General features: G+C 37.9%; 1 protein-coding gene across 1 annotated transcript; it reads right to left on the bottom strand.

Annotated features, from left to right (window-relative positions):
• Positions 1-161: 161 nt before the first annotated feature.
• anpeplb (alanyl (membrane) aminopeptidase-like b) lies at positions 162-19,859 on the bottom strand (the record flags this gene model as incomplete). Its single annotated transcript, XM_080876076.1, has 20 exons — positions 162-1,290; positions 2,816-2,879; positions 4,567-4,707; positions 4,826-4,993; positions 7,217-7,327; positions 8,253-8,344; positions 8,503-8,650; positions 9,735-9,790; positions 10,781-10,914; positions 11,696-11,778; positions 12,294-12,460; positions 12,854-12,919; positions 14,829-14,894; positions 14,980-15,123; positions 15,217-15,330; positions 15,584-15,738; positions 16,287-16,407; positions 16,563-16,711; positions 16,834-16,976; positions 19,231-19,859. 20 exons carry the CDS (start codon positions 19,857-19,859, stop codon positions 1,129-1,131), a joined length of 2,913 nt encoding a protein of 970 aa, XP_080732202.1. The 3' UTR covers positions 162-1,128.
• Positions 19,860-20,771: the final 912 nt, after the last annotated feature.

The following is a 20,771-nucleotide window of genomic DNA, read 5'->3' as shown; positions in this document are numbered from 1 at the left end:
AATAAAACCAATGAATGTGTGTTAAATGACGATTGCGCTTTGTTTTTGTGTCAAATTTTAAGGTGGGGATCTAAAACTGGGATTTCAGCTAATTAAAGTTTCACTGTGTGCAGAGGAACATACAGTGTCCTAATTAGAGCTTAATGTCACAAACCCAGCTGGGGTTCTTCTTCAGGGAAAGTCAGTTATAAAGCCTCAAATCACAATCACATTCACATCATTAATGCATTTTAGAACATAGGAGCAATGCAACAAAATTTGGGGAAACAATTTTTATTTTAATGCTTTCAATATTTTCAGGAAAGAACTACTGAGACCAAACTTGATGCACTTCAGAGAGTGTGCCTGTATTGCAGATACAGACTAAGAAACAGACAAATTTTGACGATTTTCAAGTTTTATATTGGTTTTTTTTTCCCCCTAAAATTGTATAATTTAAATTTCACACATATAGTCTCTTTGGGTAAGGGACATCAACTTTTAAACATATTAGGAACAAACTTTTCGTTTTTCCTAACTGTAAGCAGTCACACCCCAAAAGCATTCCAGTTGTGACATTGTTGCAATACCCATTAACCAAAGTAACACAATTAAAAGGCCCGTGTGTATTTTATTATTAAATATAACAATTTCAGCAACGCAAGATCAGTTTGGCTTCTTGATTATAGCACATTTAATAGATTTTGCAAACGACAAAGTGGCAACAGAAGCAAATGGAACAAAGAGACGTTTGTTTTCACTTAAAATAAACTAAACTAAACAAACCCCTAAAAAGCAATTATGCAAAGCAACAATGGATTTTCTAGGATAAATGCAATTTTTTAACATGCAGCCATACAGCTAATACATCCTTCATTAGCATTATGTGCAAAATTCACAAATGTTGAACAGATTGGTTTTTATTTCTCCATTTTCATTGAGTGTATGATATAAATAATGCACAGAAGTATATACATGAATACTGAACATTTCTCTTAGTACTTATTATAATATACTATGTGCTGCACAAGTCATATTTCAGCTTGGAATTGAATTACATTCAATTCTTTTTCTTGTAAAGTCATATTGACTAAAAATGTGCAGCTTCGAGAGAATAAGCTGGCAATCAGATCAGAGGCTCTGAACCTGTTAGTACTCCATTTGTCTTACAGAAGAAGTTTTTTGTTCGAACCACCGCAGAACATCGTCTTTGTTCTCTTTGACCCACTGGATGTTCACTTGGGTTTGCTCGATGGCCAGAGACACAGCCCTGGAGGCACCACCCAGGTCGTAATTTTGAAAACGCATGAGCTGTAGACACAAAGGGGTGAGGAAAAAAAACACAAAGTTAGGTGTTGGCATGACACAGCAGCATGTGAAAGACCGTTTCTGTTCTTTTTTCTGCAGCTATCAGTTTTTGAACATTATTAAATTAAATACAATACTTGAAATATAAGCTAAAGTAGTATAAATTATGAAAATGCTATAGACGGTGAATAAAACAATGATCTCAACATAATTCAACAATGTTGAAAGGCCTAAAGTAATTGGTGCAACAGTTAAAATATTTGGAGTTAAAAATAAAATATAATTCATAGATAAACTTAAAAGATAAAAAAGAAAATGTAATTATGCCCTCATGAAAAAATGATTAAATAAAATATTGAATCTAATTTACACATATTGAAAAGGATACAGATATGTTGGAGTAATTAGCTAAAAGAATAGCTACAATATTGTAATTAGCATTTAGATAAAAAAAAAAAAAAAGCTAAAAGAGAGAGCTAAAAGCAGCTGTTGCCACTGTTAAAATATAGCTAAAAGTAACAGCATGTGAAATTACATTTCTTTCCCTTTTCTGAACAGCTGTGAATGTTGGAAATGTTGAAAAAGCTCAAATAAGTAGCATAAATAATGAAAACACCACAGACAGTGTCTTAAATAATACTCATTTAGTAATGTTTAAAGGCCAAAAGTATTGGCAGGTAAAATGTTTAAAATTATCTTCAGAAGGTTAAAAAAGAAAATGTCATATTTATAATCATGAAAAACGGTTAAATAAAATATTTAACTAATGTAAGTTACATATGTATTGAAAGATAAAGATACAACGAAGTAATTTAGTTAAAACAACAGCTAATAATTTAATTACCTGAAACATGACATGATATTGAAAAAGTGAAAAGCAATAGTTCCCATTTTTAAAATATATCTAAAAGTAAGTTATGAATGTTTAAAAAGCTAAATGTAAATGATAAATTCAACAATTAAAAAAAAAAGCTAAAGATCTGAAATAGTTGGAAGTAATATAAAAAAAACTAAAAGCAATGATTAGAACAGCTAAAGTAAAACAGTAACATTAATATAAAGTTAAAATAAAGAATGTTGATATGTGGCTAAATGTAAATGTTTGCTGAAAAAGGTAAAAGGGTGGCTGAAGGTAAATAATATGTGAGTAACCTGTTATGTAATTGAATAAATATGAGCTGAAACGTAGTTGAAAAATAAGACATTCAGCTTTTGTCAAGTGAGATTTCAGAAACTAATGTGTCATTTGTAGCAGTTAACTTCATACAAATAAAAATGACCGTGTTAAATGTGTTAATGAAGAAGAGTTTTGAGAACTGCTGATTAGTACAAGGGAAATAAAGCTAATGACACAAATTCTGTGTCATCTGTCAAAGGTAAGTAAGATTAATTATGGAGTCATAAATAAATGAAGTATTGGGGTGTATCTGATTTGGTGTGAGCAGATTACTGGATTGTGATTAGAAAGACAACTCATACTCCTGCATACTCATACTCATTTTAGCAATAAAAATGACTGGTAAATTACCTCTTCCAGTTCAAACTCTGTCGAGAATCTGCTGGTCACTCCTGCAATCAGCATCGCCCCGTCCCTGGTAAAATATTAGCAACAGTTTTCAGTGAAACTCAAGTGATTCATTTATAAGTGTTGATACTAACCATCAGTATCAACTACCGTAAGTTGATACTGATGGTTAGTTTTAGTTAGTTTTCATTTGTTTTACATTATGAACTTGGTAATGACAGGTAATGATTAGTCAAGGAAAAATTGAGTTTCAATCCCCTGCTGATTAAATAATTTACTTTAGATAACGTTCGCATGTCAGTGTGGCCACGAAATGACCCCCCCCCCCGCCGCCCTTTAATTATACTGTGATACAGTTTATTTTAACTTCCTGGTAACAGCACAAACAGGAGAGGTAATGATAAGAAGTGATTAAATAACAGGACCTTTGCACTTGATGACACAGTGCAGGATTTTTATAGTCGACTGTTTATAAATGCCTGATTTTTTTATGGCCCAGCTAGTTTGTTCACAGGTCACTAAAAGTGCTCTATAAACATCTGGCCCCTGAACCAGCCGAGGCCCTCGACTCTCTGTGATGAAGCAGCAAATATGTCTCCTCTGCGCATAAAGCAGAAGCCAAAACATAATCGAGAAACATGTGGTGGCGCCATATAACCCCAAGCCCTCGCCATATTTTCATTTTCAACCAAAAACTGGTAACGTTACTTTGTTAGTTCAGTTTTGGTCTCCACCCAATCCTGAAAAAATATTGTAGTTATCTTGACACTGTTGGCTTGTTTCTTAGCAAAACTTGTACTGTTAATGTTTGTTTTTTTTGCTCTTCATTAGCTTCAAGTTTCTCAAGCAACTACATTTCCCCTGTGGACACCAATAAAGATTTCTCTTATCTAGTCTTGGTTAGTCTGTTTGATGCTGGCAAGTGGGTTGAAGGCGCAGCTGAGACTGAATGAACATGTCGAATTCAGGAGGAAAAACCTGAAACCACGACCTAAAACAGGCTACACGTCTTCTTAAAGGCAGGTCATTTTTTGGCTGAAAACTTATGGCCTTCAAACTGCACTCCAGAAGGCCATCATAGATAAACAGATCTAAAAAGGAGATAATATTTAATCACATTAAACTTAGAGCCATAAGGTCAATGCAGACACCACAAGATCATATCCACACCAAGCCAGGTAATCCCATATATGGATATTTTCTTTTTGCATTGTCCCTCCTGTTAAATAGTCAGAAACATAGCTACCAATGGTTGCAACAGTGCTGCATTTTATTGTCTTCTAGAACTAAATCAATAGGAGGAAAAAAAAGAAACACGCTGCTGTGGGTTGGTTGTTTTTGTTGCTTTGTGCCAACACCATTGAAATATACTCGCAATTCTACAACAGGAAGCCACTGAGCAAATTCACATTTTTACAAGCCAGCTGAAATGAGGTCATACTGCCAAAAACTGAGCTCATCCAGAGTTTTCACACATCTAACTGGGGTGTTATGGAAACTCCTCCACCTTTATAAGTGTATGTTCTGAGGTAAGCCATGAATTCTTAAACTCCTTGTAAATTTGTTGGAATAAAAAGGCTAAATAAACACTCATCACTGAAGGAAATGTGACCTATCATCAACCTCAACCCAAGAATACTGGCATCATGTATGTTTGTCTAATCCACAGTGCAAAAGAGATGACTCAGAAAATGAGATGGCATCTGTAAAAACCAATATGAGAGGGACTAAAAGCAGTTTAAATAGCAACCTACCCTTGGCTGACGTAGTCCCAGTTTGCTCTGATAAAGTTCCAGGCCAGCGCCTGCCCCGCTGAGTTCTGGGCTATGTAGTAAATTGTAGAAGCGACGTCCATCAGACGTATCTTCTCAGGGTCCAAAGTGTAATCAAGGTATCTGCAAGATAAGGAAGGCTCTTACTGGAAACCTAATGAATAAAACCCATGTGTATTGGGAACTGCTTTATTAAAACAGTTTACACATGTGGCATACACTTTAGGATTTTATGCTTTACCTGCTGAGCAACCAGATCTTCTTGGTGCAGGACAGAGCACGACGGAGCTGCTCTTTCTCCGAGGTGTTGCTGGAGGTCTGATACATGTCCCAGGCAAATTCCCACTCTTCCTTCTCACCAGCAGCCACAGCTTGGCAGTAGATTTCAGACCGCAGGTTTGGGTGGATGCTGAATCACACACACACACTTTATTTTTCCTGTTTCAGGACCATCTAATTTTCACATTTTTTTCTTTGTGCTGGACGGCTGACATCACATGTTTTTGCTTCAGAAGGAATCTCATCAGCAGTATAAGAAAAAACTCTACCCGCCAAAATAAAATGCAGTCCATTATACTTTATAGAAATGGCTCATCAGTATAGTAGACTGTGAACATTGTCAGTTTATGTATGTGGTTTATATATTGATGTTTACAGAAGTCACAGAAAATGCTCAAATTATTGACGTTGTTGACAATTGAAAAAGAAGACATCCAATGGCATGGTCCAACATCTGCCCACCCATCAAAAATTCAATGAAAACACAACACTGCTAGATTTTTTAAGATTTGGAAAAGTCCATATGCTAAAAGAGAAAATGTCCCCTGATGTCTAAATTAGTTTGAAAAGTGAAATGATGTCCCATCCATCCAGGTTCTTAAGGACTTCTTCAACTTGTGTTATTGAGGTATCCTGGCAGAGCCGTAGAGACAGACAAATCACGAATCATGCTCATTTCCCTACCTCCACAAATACCACTGGTAGAGACGCCGTGCAGAGCAGCAGATTCAAACCTACAGCCTTCTGCTTTGCAGCAACTGTGCTAACCACTGCAGTAACATGCAGGCCAAGAATGCGGGAGCGATAAAGCAAATATAAACCACTTTGAGCTTTGGCTATTTAATTCTTTCTGATACAAAAAGCTGTTGTTATGGAACATGAAATCTATTAACTGGGATAAAATAATCTGAAGGCCATTTATTGATCTTGGAGGCACAGCTACATGCAAGACCTGTTTTAGCCTCTTTTATAGTCTATTTGTATCCCATCATAAATGTCTGAGTTGCATGATAAAGGAAATATGGTATTCATGTGTATCCACATCTGAATTATATTCCCATTTCATGTTCAGGTTTTGCATGGCGAAAATATTTATTTCGACCTCTTGACTTTCAACACCCCCAGATTAAAAAGACAAAGTGTGCTTAGCGGTTTTACAGTAAGTGATTAAGTTGAGAGCTTAAGTGCTGGGTTCACTATGCTGGAGTCATGAGTGTGAGACGAGTGTCTGTTTGTCTTTCTGCAGTCTTGCTTTTTAGTATAGTGATATAGCAAAAGAAACTGACAGAATGTCTAAGTCTGACATAATTAAATCTAATTAAATCTCATTTTATCCTTGATGTACTCATTTTAGATTGAAGTTGTTGTCACATCTGGCAAAGTCAGACATATACACGGCCCAAGTGAGCATTTTTGGACAAAATAAAGGCTAAAGAATATAAAAGAATCCATGGATGTCAGACTTTGGTTACTATTCTGTGACTTCTCTGAAGATGATTTTGATTTTCTTGAACACAAGATAACAAATCCAGAATATGCCCCCCCGCCCTAATTTATAATGTGTATACAGTATAACATGGAGCATACATATCCACACAGTATTGCAGTCAAGCACAAAGGCATTTCCACATTGAAGTAACAAGCACATGCAGTGAACGTATTTAACTGTAAATAAAAGATAGACGTAGCCTCAAAGCTTGTTGTATAGGAAATCGAAGGTCCTACAAATATTACAGAGAAAACCCCAGCGATCAGACAATCCCTTATGAACAAACATGTGGAAACATGGAAGGAAGAACTCCTTTTTTTACAGAAAGACACCTGCAGCAGAAGCAGGCTTGGAGAGGGGCAGCTATTTACTGCAACCAGTTTGGGGTTGAGAGAATACACTGTCTGCTTTTCCCCGACACTGCAGATGAGTGTCGTGTTGTTCCTTAGGTTCTTAGTCAGATCCACGCCTCAAGGTCCCTAACCAATTAGTGATGTCATTGTGGCTACGTCCATCCTTTATATACAGTCTTAGTCCCAATTTTTTAAAGTTGCACTTGGAAACTTTTCAAAAATGCTAGCTGTAAGCGCACCAGAGCACTTGTTTGGGAAAAGATGTTGGAATTGAAAATTAGAGTGAGATTGCTTGAAAATCCCACCAAGTGCAGCTTTACCAACATCCACAATGCACAGATACCAACAACTGACATGAAAGAGGGATTAGATTACACATACCTTTACTAAATCATTACCGGAGAGCAAAGCTACAGAATATATGGAAAGCTAATACAGTTAGATGATCATTGGATAATTCCAGAAAGTGTGACACAGAAAACAAAGATACTTATTCTAGAAAAGTCCACACCTGTTGGTATTGTTGCTCTCCATCCAGGCGGCATACTTCTGCTTAGCCATCTCTACGCATTCTGGTAGTCCATTGGAACATGCCAGCTTTATGGCTAAGAGCTGGGTGTACCTTAGGATGGAACAACATTTTGTATGATAAATGCAAAGGTATGAAATGCCAGAGTGTTTCCAAATATGAGAATAATTTGGAGACAGGAGTTTTTTAACCCTTAAATGGACTCTTACTACTCATCTAACACTGACAGTTCTCTAACGAATTGTTTTACCAATAGTTTTGAAACCAAGAGGGCCTACGCGTTCATTGAAAGCTTCCAGTTTCTTTCTTTTATGTCATCTTTTGGTAGCACTTTGTGGTCTAGCCATACAGCCAGTGACTGCTCAGCATTTACCCGGTAAATGTTTCTAACTTGGGGCGTAATTTTCAGCAGCTGAATGTACTCTTAGTGACACTTAAAGTGCAGTTACAGAAGAATAAATGACTAACAAGTGGCAATTTCTAAGGAAAGGTGAAAATGATACCACTAAGACTAATTCTACCCTCATTATCACGTCGACCTATAATGCCATATTGTTGTGCCACATAAACAAAGATTAATTATCAAATAATCAGTTTACAGTTTATCATTCTTACTTCCAGCTCTACAGTTTTATTCTTATACGTTACTAGAACAGTCCAGTTAACAGATATCCCCACTCTTTCTTTCTGAGACCTGTGTTTTTTGATGAAGTCATTATTTGAAACCTTGGCCGTGTTTAACATGAACATCCACCCCTGCAACAGTTTATATGAGAAAAAAGCAGACCACTTTAAATGATCCTTGATGACACGAGAACTGCTTCCTTTAAAACAACACTGACAGTCCACATCACACATCTGTTACAGCACAAAGGCAAAAATACAAACTCACACATCTGCTTTTTATTAGCACCTTTGGACTCGAGTTTATGAACCGTAAACTACATGCAAGCATGTGTAAATCTGTTGACGATTAACTCAGGATGAATTCCGTCTTAAAAATAAAGATCTTACTTACTGTAAGGAGTGATCGTTCTGTGGGACGCGGTCATCGTCCGTGTCGTTTTTGAAGACGTTATACAGCTCTCTAACCTGTTCCCGCAGGTATGTCTGCAGGAAGAGACGGCAGAGTTTCGGCAATGTATACAATATTTTCTGCACATTGTTCCAATTATTGAACATCAACAAAATCAGAAGATCACATTAAGCCTGTTAAATATAATAACATAAGACAAGTTGTACAACTAGTGAAAACAGATGACAGATACCTGCATGGGTCCATACACCTCAGAGCGGTCAAACATGAGGATGAAGTACTCGAGATTCCTGACCGCTGACTCCCAGGGAAGAAACTCTGTCTCTTTTGTGAGGAAAAGGGTTGAATTCAGAGCCAGAGTCACGTTGACAAGTTTAGCCCTGATTAGAACAAGAGTGAGATCTCAGTCAGTACAGCCATTTATTCAAAATTCACAAAAAAAGCAATATTGGAGCATCCACACACCGCCTGTGCTTTAGCCATTTTTATTTATACAACCTCCAATGGGACTGCTTCTACAATCACATTTTCTTACAGCTAAATGTTATGAAAAAATTAAGTCTCCACAATTTGTTTGGGATGTCTTTGGTTAGCATCAGATCAAATGGAAAATGTTTTTTTTAGAAATACTGCAGCGGCAAAATGTCTCAGACTTTATTTAAAGTGCCCGCTGTGACTTGTCGGGATTTGCCTGTTTAATAATTGGCTCTAACAAAACTCAACCCTATCCTGGACAGATGACCGGATGAGTAAAATAATGATGGCTGACAAATGTTCTTGTCTAAAGAAAATTATCTATTTGCATTTAACTCTCTGAGGTATGAGTTGAAATCACTGGCATGTCTAACCCTGAGTTTTGGAGAAAAACAAAAGGGCATTTTTGGGGGAAAAATGTAAGTAATGCCTGTAAGTTACAAGGATTTTTTTTTTTTTACCCCGACTGCCAAGACTAGGGTTAGAGCTGGGGATAACACCGATCATAACAAGAGCTCACAGGGTTAATGTCCAGCTAGCTGCAATAAGCAGCAGGGTGTCAATAGCGTGTGTTAGCTCTGTGATAGCGTGTCAGCCTGTCCAGGGTGTAGCCTACCATGACAGGCTCCAGCTAATCCAATATCTCAATAAAACACATATAATATACTTCATTATCTCAAATAAATGCCTTCCCTAGAAACTGGAGCAAAGTAGCCACGTTCTTTGGTAAAATAAATGTCAAATAACATTTAATAATGTTAGGCTGTTTGGTTTGGAAGGGGGTTTGTGATTAATACTGAAAGAATGAGAGAGTTTTTCAAAAGGCCAGATCTAAATATTCAGCAAACCACTGCCTGATGCAAAGCTGCATGTTAAGTTAAGTGGACTTCTTAATAACGTTCTAGTTTCCTCTTATCGCTTAACATATCTAATATATTAATAGCACAGCATTATTATTTTTTTATTAAATGAACAGGTCACAGTCAGTACCTTGCCAAGTTAAATGCGTCATCAATAAGTTGCCCTCTGTTCAACAGCGGGATACTCTGGAAAAACACAAGAGTTTCAAAGTTAGAGAGCCACCGAGCGCTACTTCTTTCTTACCTGGGAGCTGCCATTTTAAAGTTAAAGACTTTAAAGGTTACTGAACGTGACTTTCCTTGCCATCTGATTCCCACCCACTAACCTGGAATTCTCTACTCCTGCTATCCCGTGTTTGTCCACAAAATTATTCTCCCTCCACCATTTGTTTTGTTCCCCAATCAGTGTCAGAGGGAATTCAGGTATGTTTATGACAAGTGTTTAAGAGGAGTTGCCTTAGTCAGTGTGTGCTTTGTAGCAGAAACTGTAACAATAGTAACCCTTGCCCCGTTCGTTGCACTGGATGGAAAGTCACAGGCGTTAAGAAAGCTTTCTTTCTCTGCACCGCGAATTATTGATGACAGAACATGAACAACTGAGTGGTAGATCAACCAACCAAACAATCCGTGAACATGGTGACGACATTGCTGATAGAACTACAGACTCGTACATCCAGAAAAAAGCAGGTTAGTTGTAAAAGTTATACGTGAGGCACAAGTAAGGCCTTTTTTGTGTAACTCGGGATCTACGACGACAAATGTTCGCTTTGAAGGATTGAGTTAACCTCTGAGCTTTTGGTTCAAGGCCAATTCTTGGTCTGGTCTACTTTGTTCAAACAGCATCTCTGGCTTACCCTCCAACACAATCTATCAAACTTCACTGTGTAATAAAGGAAGCAAACTTGGATGCTTTTATTGTTGCTCTTTAAAGCCTCTAGAAAACCTTTGCAGTCCAATGAATCTGCCTTCGACAATAAGTTATTTCTCTTCAATATAACCTTGTCAGTTTATATAAATGTAATTAGATTTTATTTTGATAATTAACCAATAACTCACAAAATCCCTGCATTTATTGCCTGGTATGGAACAAAGAAGCTTCAGAAGATAAGATGTCGTAATATTTCCAGTAAAAATCACCCAGTAAAATGTGTAAAACTGGAGTGGCCCAGTACTTACATGCCGATTCTTCTGCAGCTGTGCTAGAAGGCGTTCCCAGTTCTCTGGATTGTAATTGACTCTGTAGTATCCGATGCAGTTGATATTTGCCAGGATCCATTCACCATTCTTAGCTATGAAAGCTTCTTTGTTTACTGTTCACGAGACATCAATTAGTTGAAAATGTGTTAAATTTTTTTGCGAGTGAGTAAAATGAAGCACTTGAATGGAGAAAAAGGAAACTTGACAGAGACTGAGACGAGACTTAAGAAGTAAAAACATGAAGACAACCAAACTGAAAGCAGATGCACTGTGTGCAGTCATTTTGCTTCTCCCAGATGTTTTTGTATCTCCATTTTTTGGTTCGTATATCTTTGATGTCATTTTTGCAACTCTTTTACTCTTTGTGATAAATTCCCATTATCGCTTCCTTTTGTTCTGTATTTTTTCACAGACACGTCAGGTGGCATTTGGGATTCACATCTGTTTATCTGTAGTTGTTTTGATGCTTTTTTGTGTCTTGAAAGTCAGTTTGTATGATTAACTATTCTGACACTGTATGTGTTTGCAACATTACATGCACAAATGTCATTCAAATTCAGCAACACTAAGGATGATTAACGATGTATGTGATTAATGGTTTTCTATACCTCCTAAAATATATGCAAAACATTTCTTTGGCCAATTTTTATTTTTGTGCATTTAAAGAAAATTCCATTCCAGGAATATCTAAAGCCTTTGTAGCTGATTTAAGAACTTTTGGGGCAAATAAACATTTCACTGAAAAATCTTGTGTTTTTTTTGTTTGTTTGTTTTTTTAACCAATGGCTTGATTATGTCTCATCCCACATTAATAATAAAATAAAACATTATTCTGGTTCCCTTTGAAACAGAAGATGCAAAATAAAAAATACTTTGTGTTCTCCTGCATCTTACCTGGCTTGTTGTTATACAAATACACTTTCTCGAATTTAGACGACGCATTTGAGATGAACTCAATCTCCACTGTCCATGAATTGCTAAACAGAAAAAGAACAGGTAGATCTTACACTGGATGTAGTTTCACATGCCCCAGAAAATAAAGTGAGCAATAATTGTGAGTTTTACAGACTTTTTAAAGCTCACAAACTGAAAAGAAGCATTTTAGAGACAAAAACATGAGCATGAAATCTATTTTCCTTTGTAATAACCTAATCTGTGCCACTATCATGCCAGAGTCTCCAGGATCTAGAGGTATCCCAGTCTGGACCCTGTATGATTCATCATGGCAGCATCATGGAGTTCGAAGGCAAAGGCGCATCCAAAAGCAATGAAATCAGTTGTGGCCCAATACTTTCTTAACGATGTGAGTTATTCATTGAATAACTTGACTTTTTACCACAGATGGTTATTTAATCTGTATTATCATTAAAAGTGGTACAAAATGTTAACTCAAGCTAGATGATTTTATTACAGATTTGTCTAGGCTGGAAAAAAAATAGTTGGTTTACACAAAGTTAGGTCAAGTTTGTAGAAAGATGTGGAAGACACCTACGAGGAATTGGCAGAGTTATTGAAGAGAAACTGCTTCTGGTAGACTTGTCCATTGGTAGTGTTGATGGTAATGACAGGATAGCCACTTTGGGTGGTCCAAGGGTTCATGAATCCAGCGATGTCATCAGTGTTGCGGACAGCTTTGTTACCGCGGTTCTGATTCGCAGCCTGCCAACATTAAACAAGCCAATGAATATCTTTCCATGTGCAGTCCAAACCCGATGTATTTGTAAATATGATTTATGATAACTGAATTCATTAGTATCTGAACATTTTCGAACCCTTTGCTTTAAAAGAGCTAAATATACCACGCAGGTCTTTGCTTTCTAAAAGCTGCTGTTTGGCATTTTAATGTGCTAGCCATTGTTTTAAATTAAATGAGCTAAAACACAGACCAAAAACTATGATTTGTCCAAAATACTTAAAATCTGGGATAAATACAATGTTGTGATTAATCCTCAGGCAATGAAAGTGTGGGAATGATTTTGATGACAAGGCACGCATAGAGTAAGCAACAGAAATTTGGCAGAATAAAACAGCCTGGATAATTTATCATCTTACCATTTGTATATACTTCAAGAGGTCATCCTTTTCTACGTTTCCATATTGAAAGGCCTTGAGATACATCTATGAAATATATGAAAGCAGAGCAAATCAGAACGATTGAGTAACAGTGGACACAGTTGCATCAGGCACAAAAAAAGAATTATTTCCCCGTGGAGCTGTTGGAATAAGAGCTGGGTGAAAAGATTCAATTGCAGCTGTGAGCAGTTGGACCTGAGGGAGATGTGATGTTGTAATAAATCTCTGAGTAAAAAACGTTTTAGTTTTTCCTTGTTTTTTTGTTTGTTTTGTTTTTAGTCTTCTGCCCGGATACACGTGAACATTCACAATGAGTTTGGTGTGTTACAAAAATGAAGGTTTGAACAGACATTTAGCCTCTTCCTTGTATATCTGACAAGGAAAACACAACACCCTTATTCATTTTGCATGAGGCAGTGGAAAACACAAGTGGACAAAAGCTGCGTGCCTTCCCCATTTCTGCAGACACGAACCAGATGTTGGAATGCTTTCGTTTAGAGCAGCACTGAGGGCTTTATTTTCAACATGTTCAATTTGGATGTATGACAGAAGCTGGTGTCTATTGATGGTAAAAAAAAAAAAAGGTTAACCTCTTCGAATACACCAGGTTACCTGCAACCTGTCGAGGGTTTGGGATTATTTTAGCCACATGATATACAGACAAGTTTTATGAAACTAGAAAGTGTTTCCTTTCAAATGAAGCCTGATCCATTTTGGAATTACAACTTTGTGTTATTATTATTTTTTCAGTTGTTTCAAAAGTTTCCAAAGATCATTTTACACGACTAAACTGAAACAATACACCGCTGGATCAAAGACTGTATTCAAAGGATGGGCGTAACCACTGTGACACCACCCACTGGTTTTGGAGTGCAGATTGTGATGCCTTATTAGCATTTTGGCCACCACCGTGTCTTTTTTTCTTTTTTTAAATGCAGAAGTTACCATATTTGGATCAAAGGCTGGAGTGCTAAGTTATCAGCTAACACTTGCAAGCTTTGTTGCTAAGCTGCATTCATAAATTCCACCCATCTATTTTCTTCCAACATCAGAGTTGCAGGGGGGCTGAAGTGGCCCAGTTCAGTAAGTCAGACTAACAGGGATGACAGCTACAGTGGGACAAATCCTGATCCTGTGGACAAAAATTAGTGAGTTCATTTCGTAATGCCACAAGCTATGTGTCAATATCTGGCACCAATTATGGCCAGCCAAATCTGCTCTTCCTTTCCATCCATCTCAAAAGCCTGTGAGGCGCTCAGAGTTTTGTAGCACACAAGGGACTTCACAAATGTTCCGTTTCCTTACATTTGCCAAGACTTTGGTTTCAAAAGCAAACAAGTTATATGCATATTAGATGAGATTTAATAGCTAATTAAAGCATCAAACGGTACGATTGCTACATCTGTGTCCTCTTTCAATATTGTCGTGGCTCCAGATACATGAGCCATGACATCATCAAAATGGTTGGATTTTCTCATGAAAACGTTTCCAGGATTCTGCATTTGTCTTGGCAGAAGTGAGTTTCAACTGCAGACTGGCAGTCAAGTGAAACCCTTTAGTTTTATTGTTTGTTTTTAAGTTTAAATGGTAAATGGCCTGTATTTGTATAGCGCTTTACTCAGTCCTTATGGACCCCAAAGCACTTTACACTACATTCAGTCATCCACCCATTCACACACACATTCACACACTGGTGATGGCAGCTACATTGTAGCCACAGCCGCCCTGGGGCGCACTGACAGAGGCGAGGCTGCCGGACACTGGCACCACCGGGCCCTCTGACCACCACCAGCAGGCAAAGGGTGAAGTGTCTTTCCCAAGGACACAACGACCAAGACAGTCAGAGCCGGGGCTCGAACTGGCAACCTTCCGATTACAAGATGAACTGCCAACTCTTGAGCCACGATCGTTTAAGCCTTGGGAAGGACCTGAAAGGAAAATCATTTTTGCTTACTTGGAGCCCTTTGTTGAAAACAACTTCTCCCACATGGTTTGCCAGCATTCTCAGCACAATTGCGCCCTAACAAAGTGAACACAGATTACATGTTCCTGTTAGTAGAAAACACACGGTGGCAAATTGTGTATTAACAGCTTTGACTAGCTACCTTGCTGTAGCTGATCGAATCAAACATTCCAAGGATGTGATCTGTCGTATTGATCTCTTTTGATGCAGGACTGAGAGGATGGGATGAGGCCAAAGCATCCTCTCTAAACGCATCGTGGAGATCATTCATGATAGATATTTCTTTCTGTAGAAAACAAACATGGACGAGACTGTAAGCTTAAACAATTTTGCCTGAGCATTTAGCAGAACTCCAGAGATACTGCAAGGCTGGACTTACTATATTGAACGTAGGCTCCACACTGTCCACAGCAATGTAAGATAGGTAGGTAGCAATGCCCTCATTCAGCCAAAGGTCGTTCCACCATTTCATTGTCACCTCATTTCCAAACCACTGCCAACAAAATAAAAATAAATCATTGCACAGGAAAGGTTGCATTGCTATTCAATATTGTTGTAAAAGTTGTAATAAACTTAAAAACAACTTCCTTAATCCAAAACGGTGTTTCTTATCATATGAAAATGTTGAATGATCTTTACTTTTGCTGCTAAAACCATATGTTTTGCTACTCCTGTCTGTGGTCTTAACAGGAAAATGACTCAGAGGATTGAAATCAGATGCTTTATTCGTTTTACTGCTCTCTAACCTGGTGTGCCAGTTCATGTGCAATGACAGTGGCAATATCTTCCTTGTGCAACAGGGAGGAGACGCCTTCCTGATAGAGCAGGAATCCTTCCTGGTATGTGATCAGTCCCCAGTTTTCCATCGCAGCAGGGTATAAGTCTGGCAGTGCAAGCTGGTCTAAGGAGATCACAAAGAAATGGACACAATTCTGTTCAAATCAGTTCAGTTCAGTTCGGTCTACATAGCACCAATTCACAACAACATAATTTAAGGTGCTTCATATCAGAGCATAAAGACCCTTCAGTATTAAAAACCAGATTATCCCCTATGAGACATGTATGAGCTACTCAATACAGTATTTTGATTAAGCAGTAAGTGATGCATCTAAAAATCAAAAACAGTACTTGTGAGCCATAAAATGTGGATAACAAGTCAAAGTGTGGGTTCAACACATTTAATTCATGGGAGTTTATATCCACAATAAAAGCAACATACTGAACAAAGACCGTTTTGTGCGGGTGACCCCAAAAGTGAGCTGATAAAAGAAGAAGACTGAAATGTAAGTAGGTATAGTTTGGGAAGAGAGGCGCCTGGACTTCTTTAAGTTTCTTGAAGACGTTTCACCTCTCATCCGAGAAGTCCAGACACCTTTCTTTCCAAGCTGCTTAGACTACAATGACCTGGATGACTGAGACCCTTCACAGATGTAAGTAGGTATAGTTTACCTATTTTTTCCATTGAATATTTCATTTCAAATTGGCTTTCGTAGAATCGAAGGAGCTTTCTGGCAATGTCGCCGGCATAATCAGCGTGTCCTGCATTGATGGCTTCAGGACGAGCATACGTCTGCACAAACAAAACACAGAAATGGCACTGAGTGGTAAAAATAGTAAAACCTCACTGGCTACTTGCCCCGTTTTGCTGACTTTCAAAGTGTACTGGCAAAAACAAAAACATCAATAACACTGCATCAGATTCATCCTGCAGGACATGTAGCCTACATTTATCTCCACGCGATCAGTATCAGAGCTTGGAGAGGTGATGGATTTGAAGCTGTCGTCGACCACTGCGAAGGCGAATAAGTAGGTGGACATCTTTGGTGTTGCTCTAAAGATAGTGTATTGCCATTCGTCATCTAAAATGTTGCTTTCTGAAAGAAGGGAGACAAGGAAATACATAATGAGGACATCTTTTACTCCTATTGTTAAAGTTAATGTTTGACTCCTCAGCAGGTGACCTATATCGCGTATTGACACAGGAACTTGTTTTTACCATAAGGGGCTGCGTTTCCCAGAGCTCTGGTTTCTCGCCTGTGGATGATGGTCAATTTAAACACAGCCTTCATGTCTGGCTCATCGAAACAAGGAAACACTTTCCTGGCATCTGTTGGCTGCAGATTGGTGGCAGCAATGAATCTAAGCATACAGGGAATAGAGAGCGAGAGAGTGTTCAGGTCTCTTTTAATTGGATCAAAATGTCCCAACATATTCTTTATCATCGCTTTTATCAACAGCTTTTATTGGTCTTTGACTATGATGTTGCTGCACTTTTTTGACTAATTTGTTACATTAATTGCAAGTGAATCATCTTGTGGCCATATTGTACCATTTAAAGAATGCACAATAACTTGTTAAAAACATTAATGAGTGAGAAATGGAAAAGACAGAGTGTAGCTGGTTAACAACAACTGAGAAAAAGATGTGTGTGTAACTATCCCAAGGTGTTCATTGTGTTCTATGTCTAGGTGTTCATGTATGTTGGGTTTGGTTTGGTTTGGTTTGGTTAGGTTTTGGATGTGCCTGATTCTCACAAATTCATATGAGTATGAATGTGTAAAAACAAAAAGATGTGAGAGAGTTGTGAGCAGTACTCTTGTAAAAAAGAAAAAAGAAAAAGACGAAAGGATACATGAAGTACAAGTGTAGCGGTTGAAAAGTTGAGGTCCCCACCTGAACGGGCTGGTTACATGTATTAAATTATTGTCTTCACTGTAGAATAGTGCGTGATCAGAGGTTGTAAATGTGTAAACATATAAGTGTACAACTCTTTAAGTTCAATGTGAGACACCATATCCAAGAATCAAAAACTGAGAAGACAGAAAAACAATAAGCTACTTTTTTTTAAAAAACTTCTTTGCTGCTTTATAGCTTCTTTTATTTTTAGAGTTTAATTTGACTTTTTTCCTCCCCTACATTTATTTGAAGCTACTGGTCTTTAGATTAAGATGCTATTGAAAAAAGATCTTTGTGATTATATTTATAAAAATCGTGAGCGTATTGCAGAATGATTGCTTTTACTTTGATACTGTTGCAAATTTTGCCTGTGTACTTCTTTTTACGGCACATTTTAAAGCCAGGACTTTTACTTGTAACTAAATACTTATTACACCACTGCAGGTGCAAGCACACATGTAACCAATCAGTGATGTTACCCCAGCGACGTGTTGTAACAAACATTGATTATGAATGGATTATTTTACTATTATTACAGGTTTTTTCATTCTGAAAGATATTGTTTGTCCTTTCTGTTGGATACTTACTGGTTCCAGCTTAACTGCATTTTGATTAGGCCTCATCTTAAGCTGTGTAAATCAGTTGAGCCAACTCAGTTTTATCAAAAGACAAAAATGTCCTGGCCGCAGTTTCTGTAACTTTAATGCCAAAGTTCCACTGTGAATTATTTTTTATGGGTTTGTGCAACATCTAGGATAAGGGTACGATGAACAGTCAGTTTGGGTTATTGTTTTACATGTCAGATTAAAACTGACACAAAGAACTGCACGTCAGTGGAAAATAAATAGTGATTTGAAAAAATGTGGGATGCATCATTGTTATATTAGAAAATGACTTTGTGTTTGAGCTATCACTGTGTTTAGTCATCCAGATGACTCACTGTTTCTAAAAAACACTCAAGTTGAGAAATTAATTCACTGTGGAAACTTGAACATCTCTGTAACCTGATGGAATATTATTATGGCTTATTATGAATTATTACAGTTATTATGGCTGAGTGATAAAGTTTGTAAGCTTGTATAGATATTTTTTTCTCTCCTTTATATTAAAAGGGAATTACACTTTGAACAATGCTAAAAATCAAAAATAAGGCTTATATATTTACTTATTTAATCATTTAATATTTGGAGTTGCATCTTCTTGAAATATCGATTTAAGAAATTATTTAATTATTTATTTTTCTTAATATAACTTTGACTCTTTTCAGTTTGTATTTAGCATCCAGCCTTTATGTCCTTTTCCTTGAAACCTTTCCAAATATTTTTCCCTTAATAGTTTTCTTATAAAAAAAACAAAACACTTAAATTAAAATTTTGTATTTATTTTTCACTCCAGAAAAAATTGGAATCTTGAAATCCTAAAAATAGCATTAAATACAGAATACTTACATAACTTTCATAGATTTCAGATAAAAAATAAATAAATTAAATATAGATTTAATTTAATATAGATTATTTTTCCAACTGGAATAAACACGACCACATTTCTTTCACTTTCTCAGAAACCCTCTAAGCTCTAATTGCCGATTATTGTACGGAATACCATAAACTTTAAAGTTGCAGTAATGAAAAGCTCTGAAATTGTTTTAGAAACTCCAAATTCAACAAATAATTAAATGTATTGATATATATTCTATACGCAGAGCTTTTATACGTACCTGTCCGCATTTGGATCATCTACACTTTCATAGTCAAAGATACCATCAGTATATCTGCTTAGATACAGTGCTTCCAGATTATCCGAGACTTCGCCGTGGAAAGACAAAAACAAAGAGTAGTTCCCTCCTGTCTCCAAGGGATCCATCAATTCGAGCTCGAGGAAGTCACTTTCATCATCGCGGTGTTTCATTCCAGACACTTTAATATTCCTTTTTGTATTTTCGTTCAACACCACCGGCGAGGACACGTTCAGGTATCTGCTGTTGAGAAAGATGCTCATCGTCTTTTGGGCACATTGAAAGTTGACAGTCGAGTTTCCCGTGAAGATCATGGTCTGGTTCGGAGTGGTGATGTTGGGATTGGAGCCGTTCCCCTCCTCTATGATTTTAGTGTAGAGGTGAACTGCGAGTACAATTTCGTACTTCTGAGGTACCAAGCTCTTCGGCAGCCGCATGTCTGGCGGTGGGGCCATGGTGGTGGGTGGCAGGGTTGGAGGTGGCGTCATGGTAATGTTTTGGGTCTGAGCCTTGAACAGAATAATCATGGTGAACATGCCGCCGATGGAAGAGACGGTCAGAACACCAAAGGCGATGGCGATAGCCTTTGTCGTTCCAAACTTCAGTGGCATTGTAGCTGCTTCTTTTGGTCTGTCCTGTTGCTTGCCTGGTAGAGATGATTCCCTGAGTGAGTCTGCCTCTGGTCTGTGCTGTCTGATCTGTTCACAGGCATGTAACCTCCCTCCAATAAACAGGGCTTGGCCTTAGCAATTAAGGGTCTGTACTTGGATTAAGCATTAACTTTGACACTGCCAAAGGAGCAAAGAGTACACATTGCAGTGTGAAGAGGGCGATGTTCACTGTAAATAATCAGTCAGATTGTGCTCCCAAACATCTGGAGGTGGTTACTGCGGTCATGCCACTAATGCTGGGGTTAGGTAAACCGCAAGTCCTCACACTGCACTCTCCTACCTCATCCCACACTTCCTCACATTCCCTTTCTGTGAACACTCCTCAAACCATCACAATCACACACAAACACCCCCGGGCACAACAAAATCCTCAGTGGGGAACACATCCAGCATCGCCGCTTTTGATTGTAAGAGGTGTTCAAAGTTTCAAAATGCAGCTGTTCTTCCTTAAATTTCTGCAAGCAAGTCTCTGCAGCAGGAGGGGTCCAAGGGTTCTTATCTAAACAGAGACCATGCAAGTCTCTCCCACCAAGACGGTATATAAAGAGAGGACTGCTGAGTGGGCTGAATAAAACAGAAGAAAAAAAACGGAGGAGAACATAGACCGTAATGATTGGTACATCACTGAACTTCCTGGAAAGCTCCAACCGCGGGTAACGACGACCACCGTGACCACTGTGCACATATTCTTCATCTCAGGAGAGGAAAGAGGAGGGAGACTAATAGGCAAAATGGGAATAATGCAGGAAAAGAGGGCCGGAGATGGGAGTGTTGCTGGTTATTTGTACTGAGAACAGATGTTGCTGTTGGAGGGTCAAGGTGGTCAAATCATCCTGAGCATATTGATAACAC

This window comes from Rhamphochromis sp. 'chilingali' (genome assembly GCF_963969265.1).
Source record: "Rhamphochromis sp. 'chilingali' genome assembly, chromosome: 2".
NCBI classification, from domain to species: domain Eukaryota; kingdom Metazoa; phylum Chordata; class Actinopteri; order Cichliformes; family Cichlidae; genus Rhamphochromis; species Rhamphochromis sp. 'chilingali'.
Note: the sequence above shows the minus strand (reverse complement) of the source record. Positions and strands in the feature narration are given on the sequence as shown.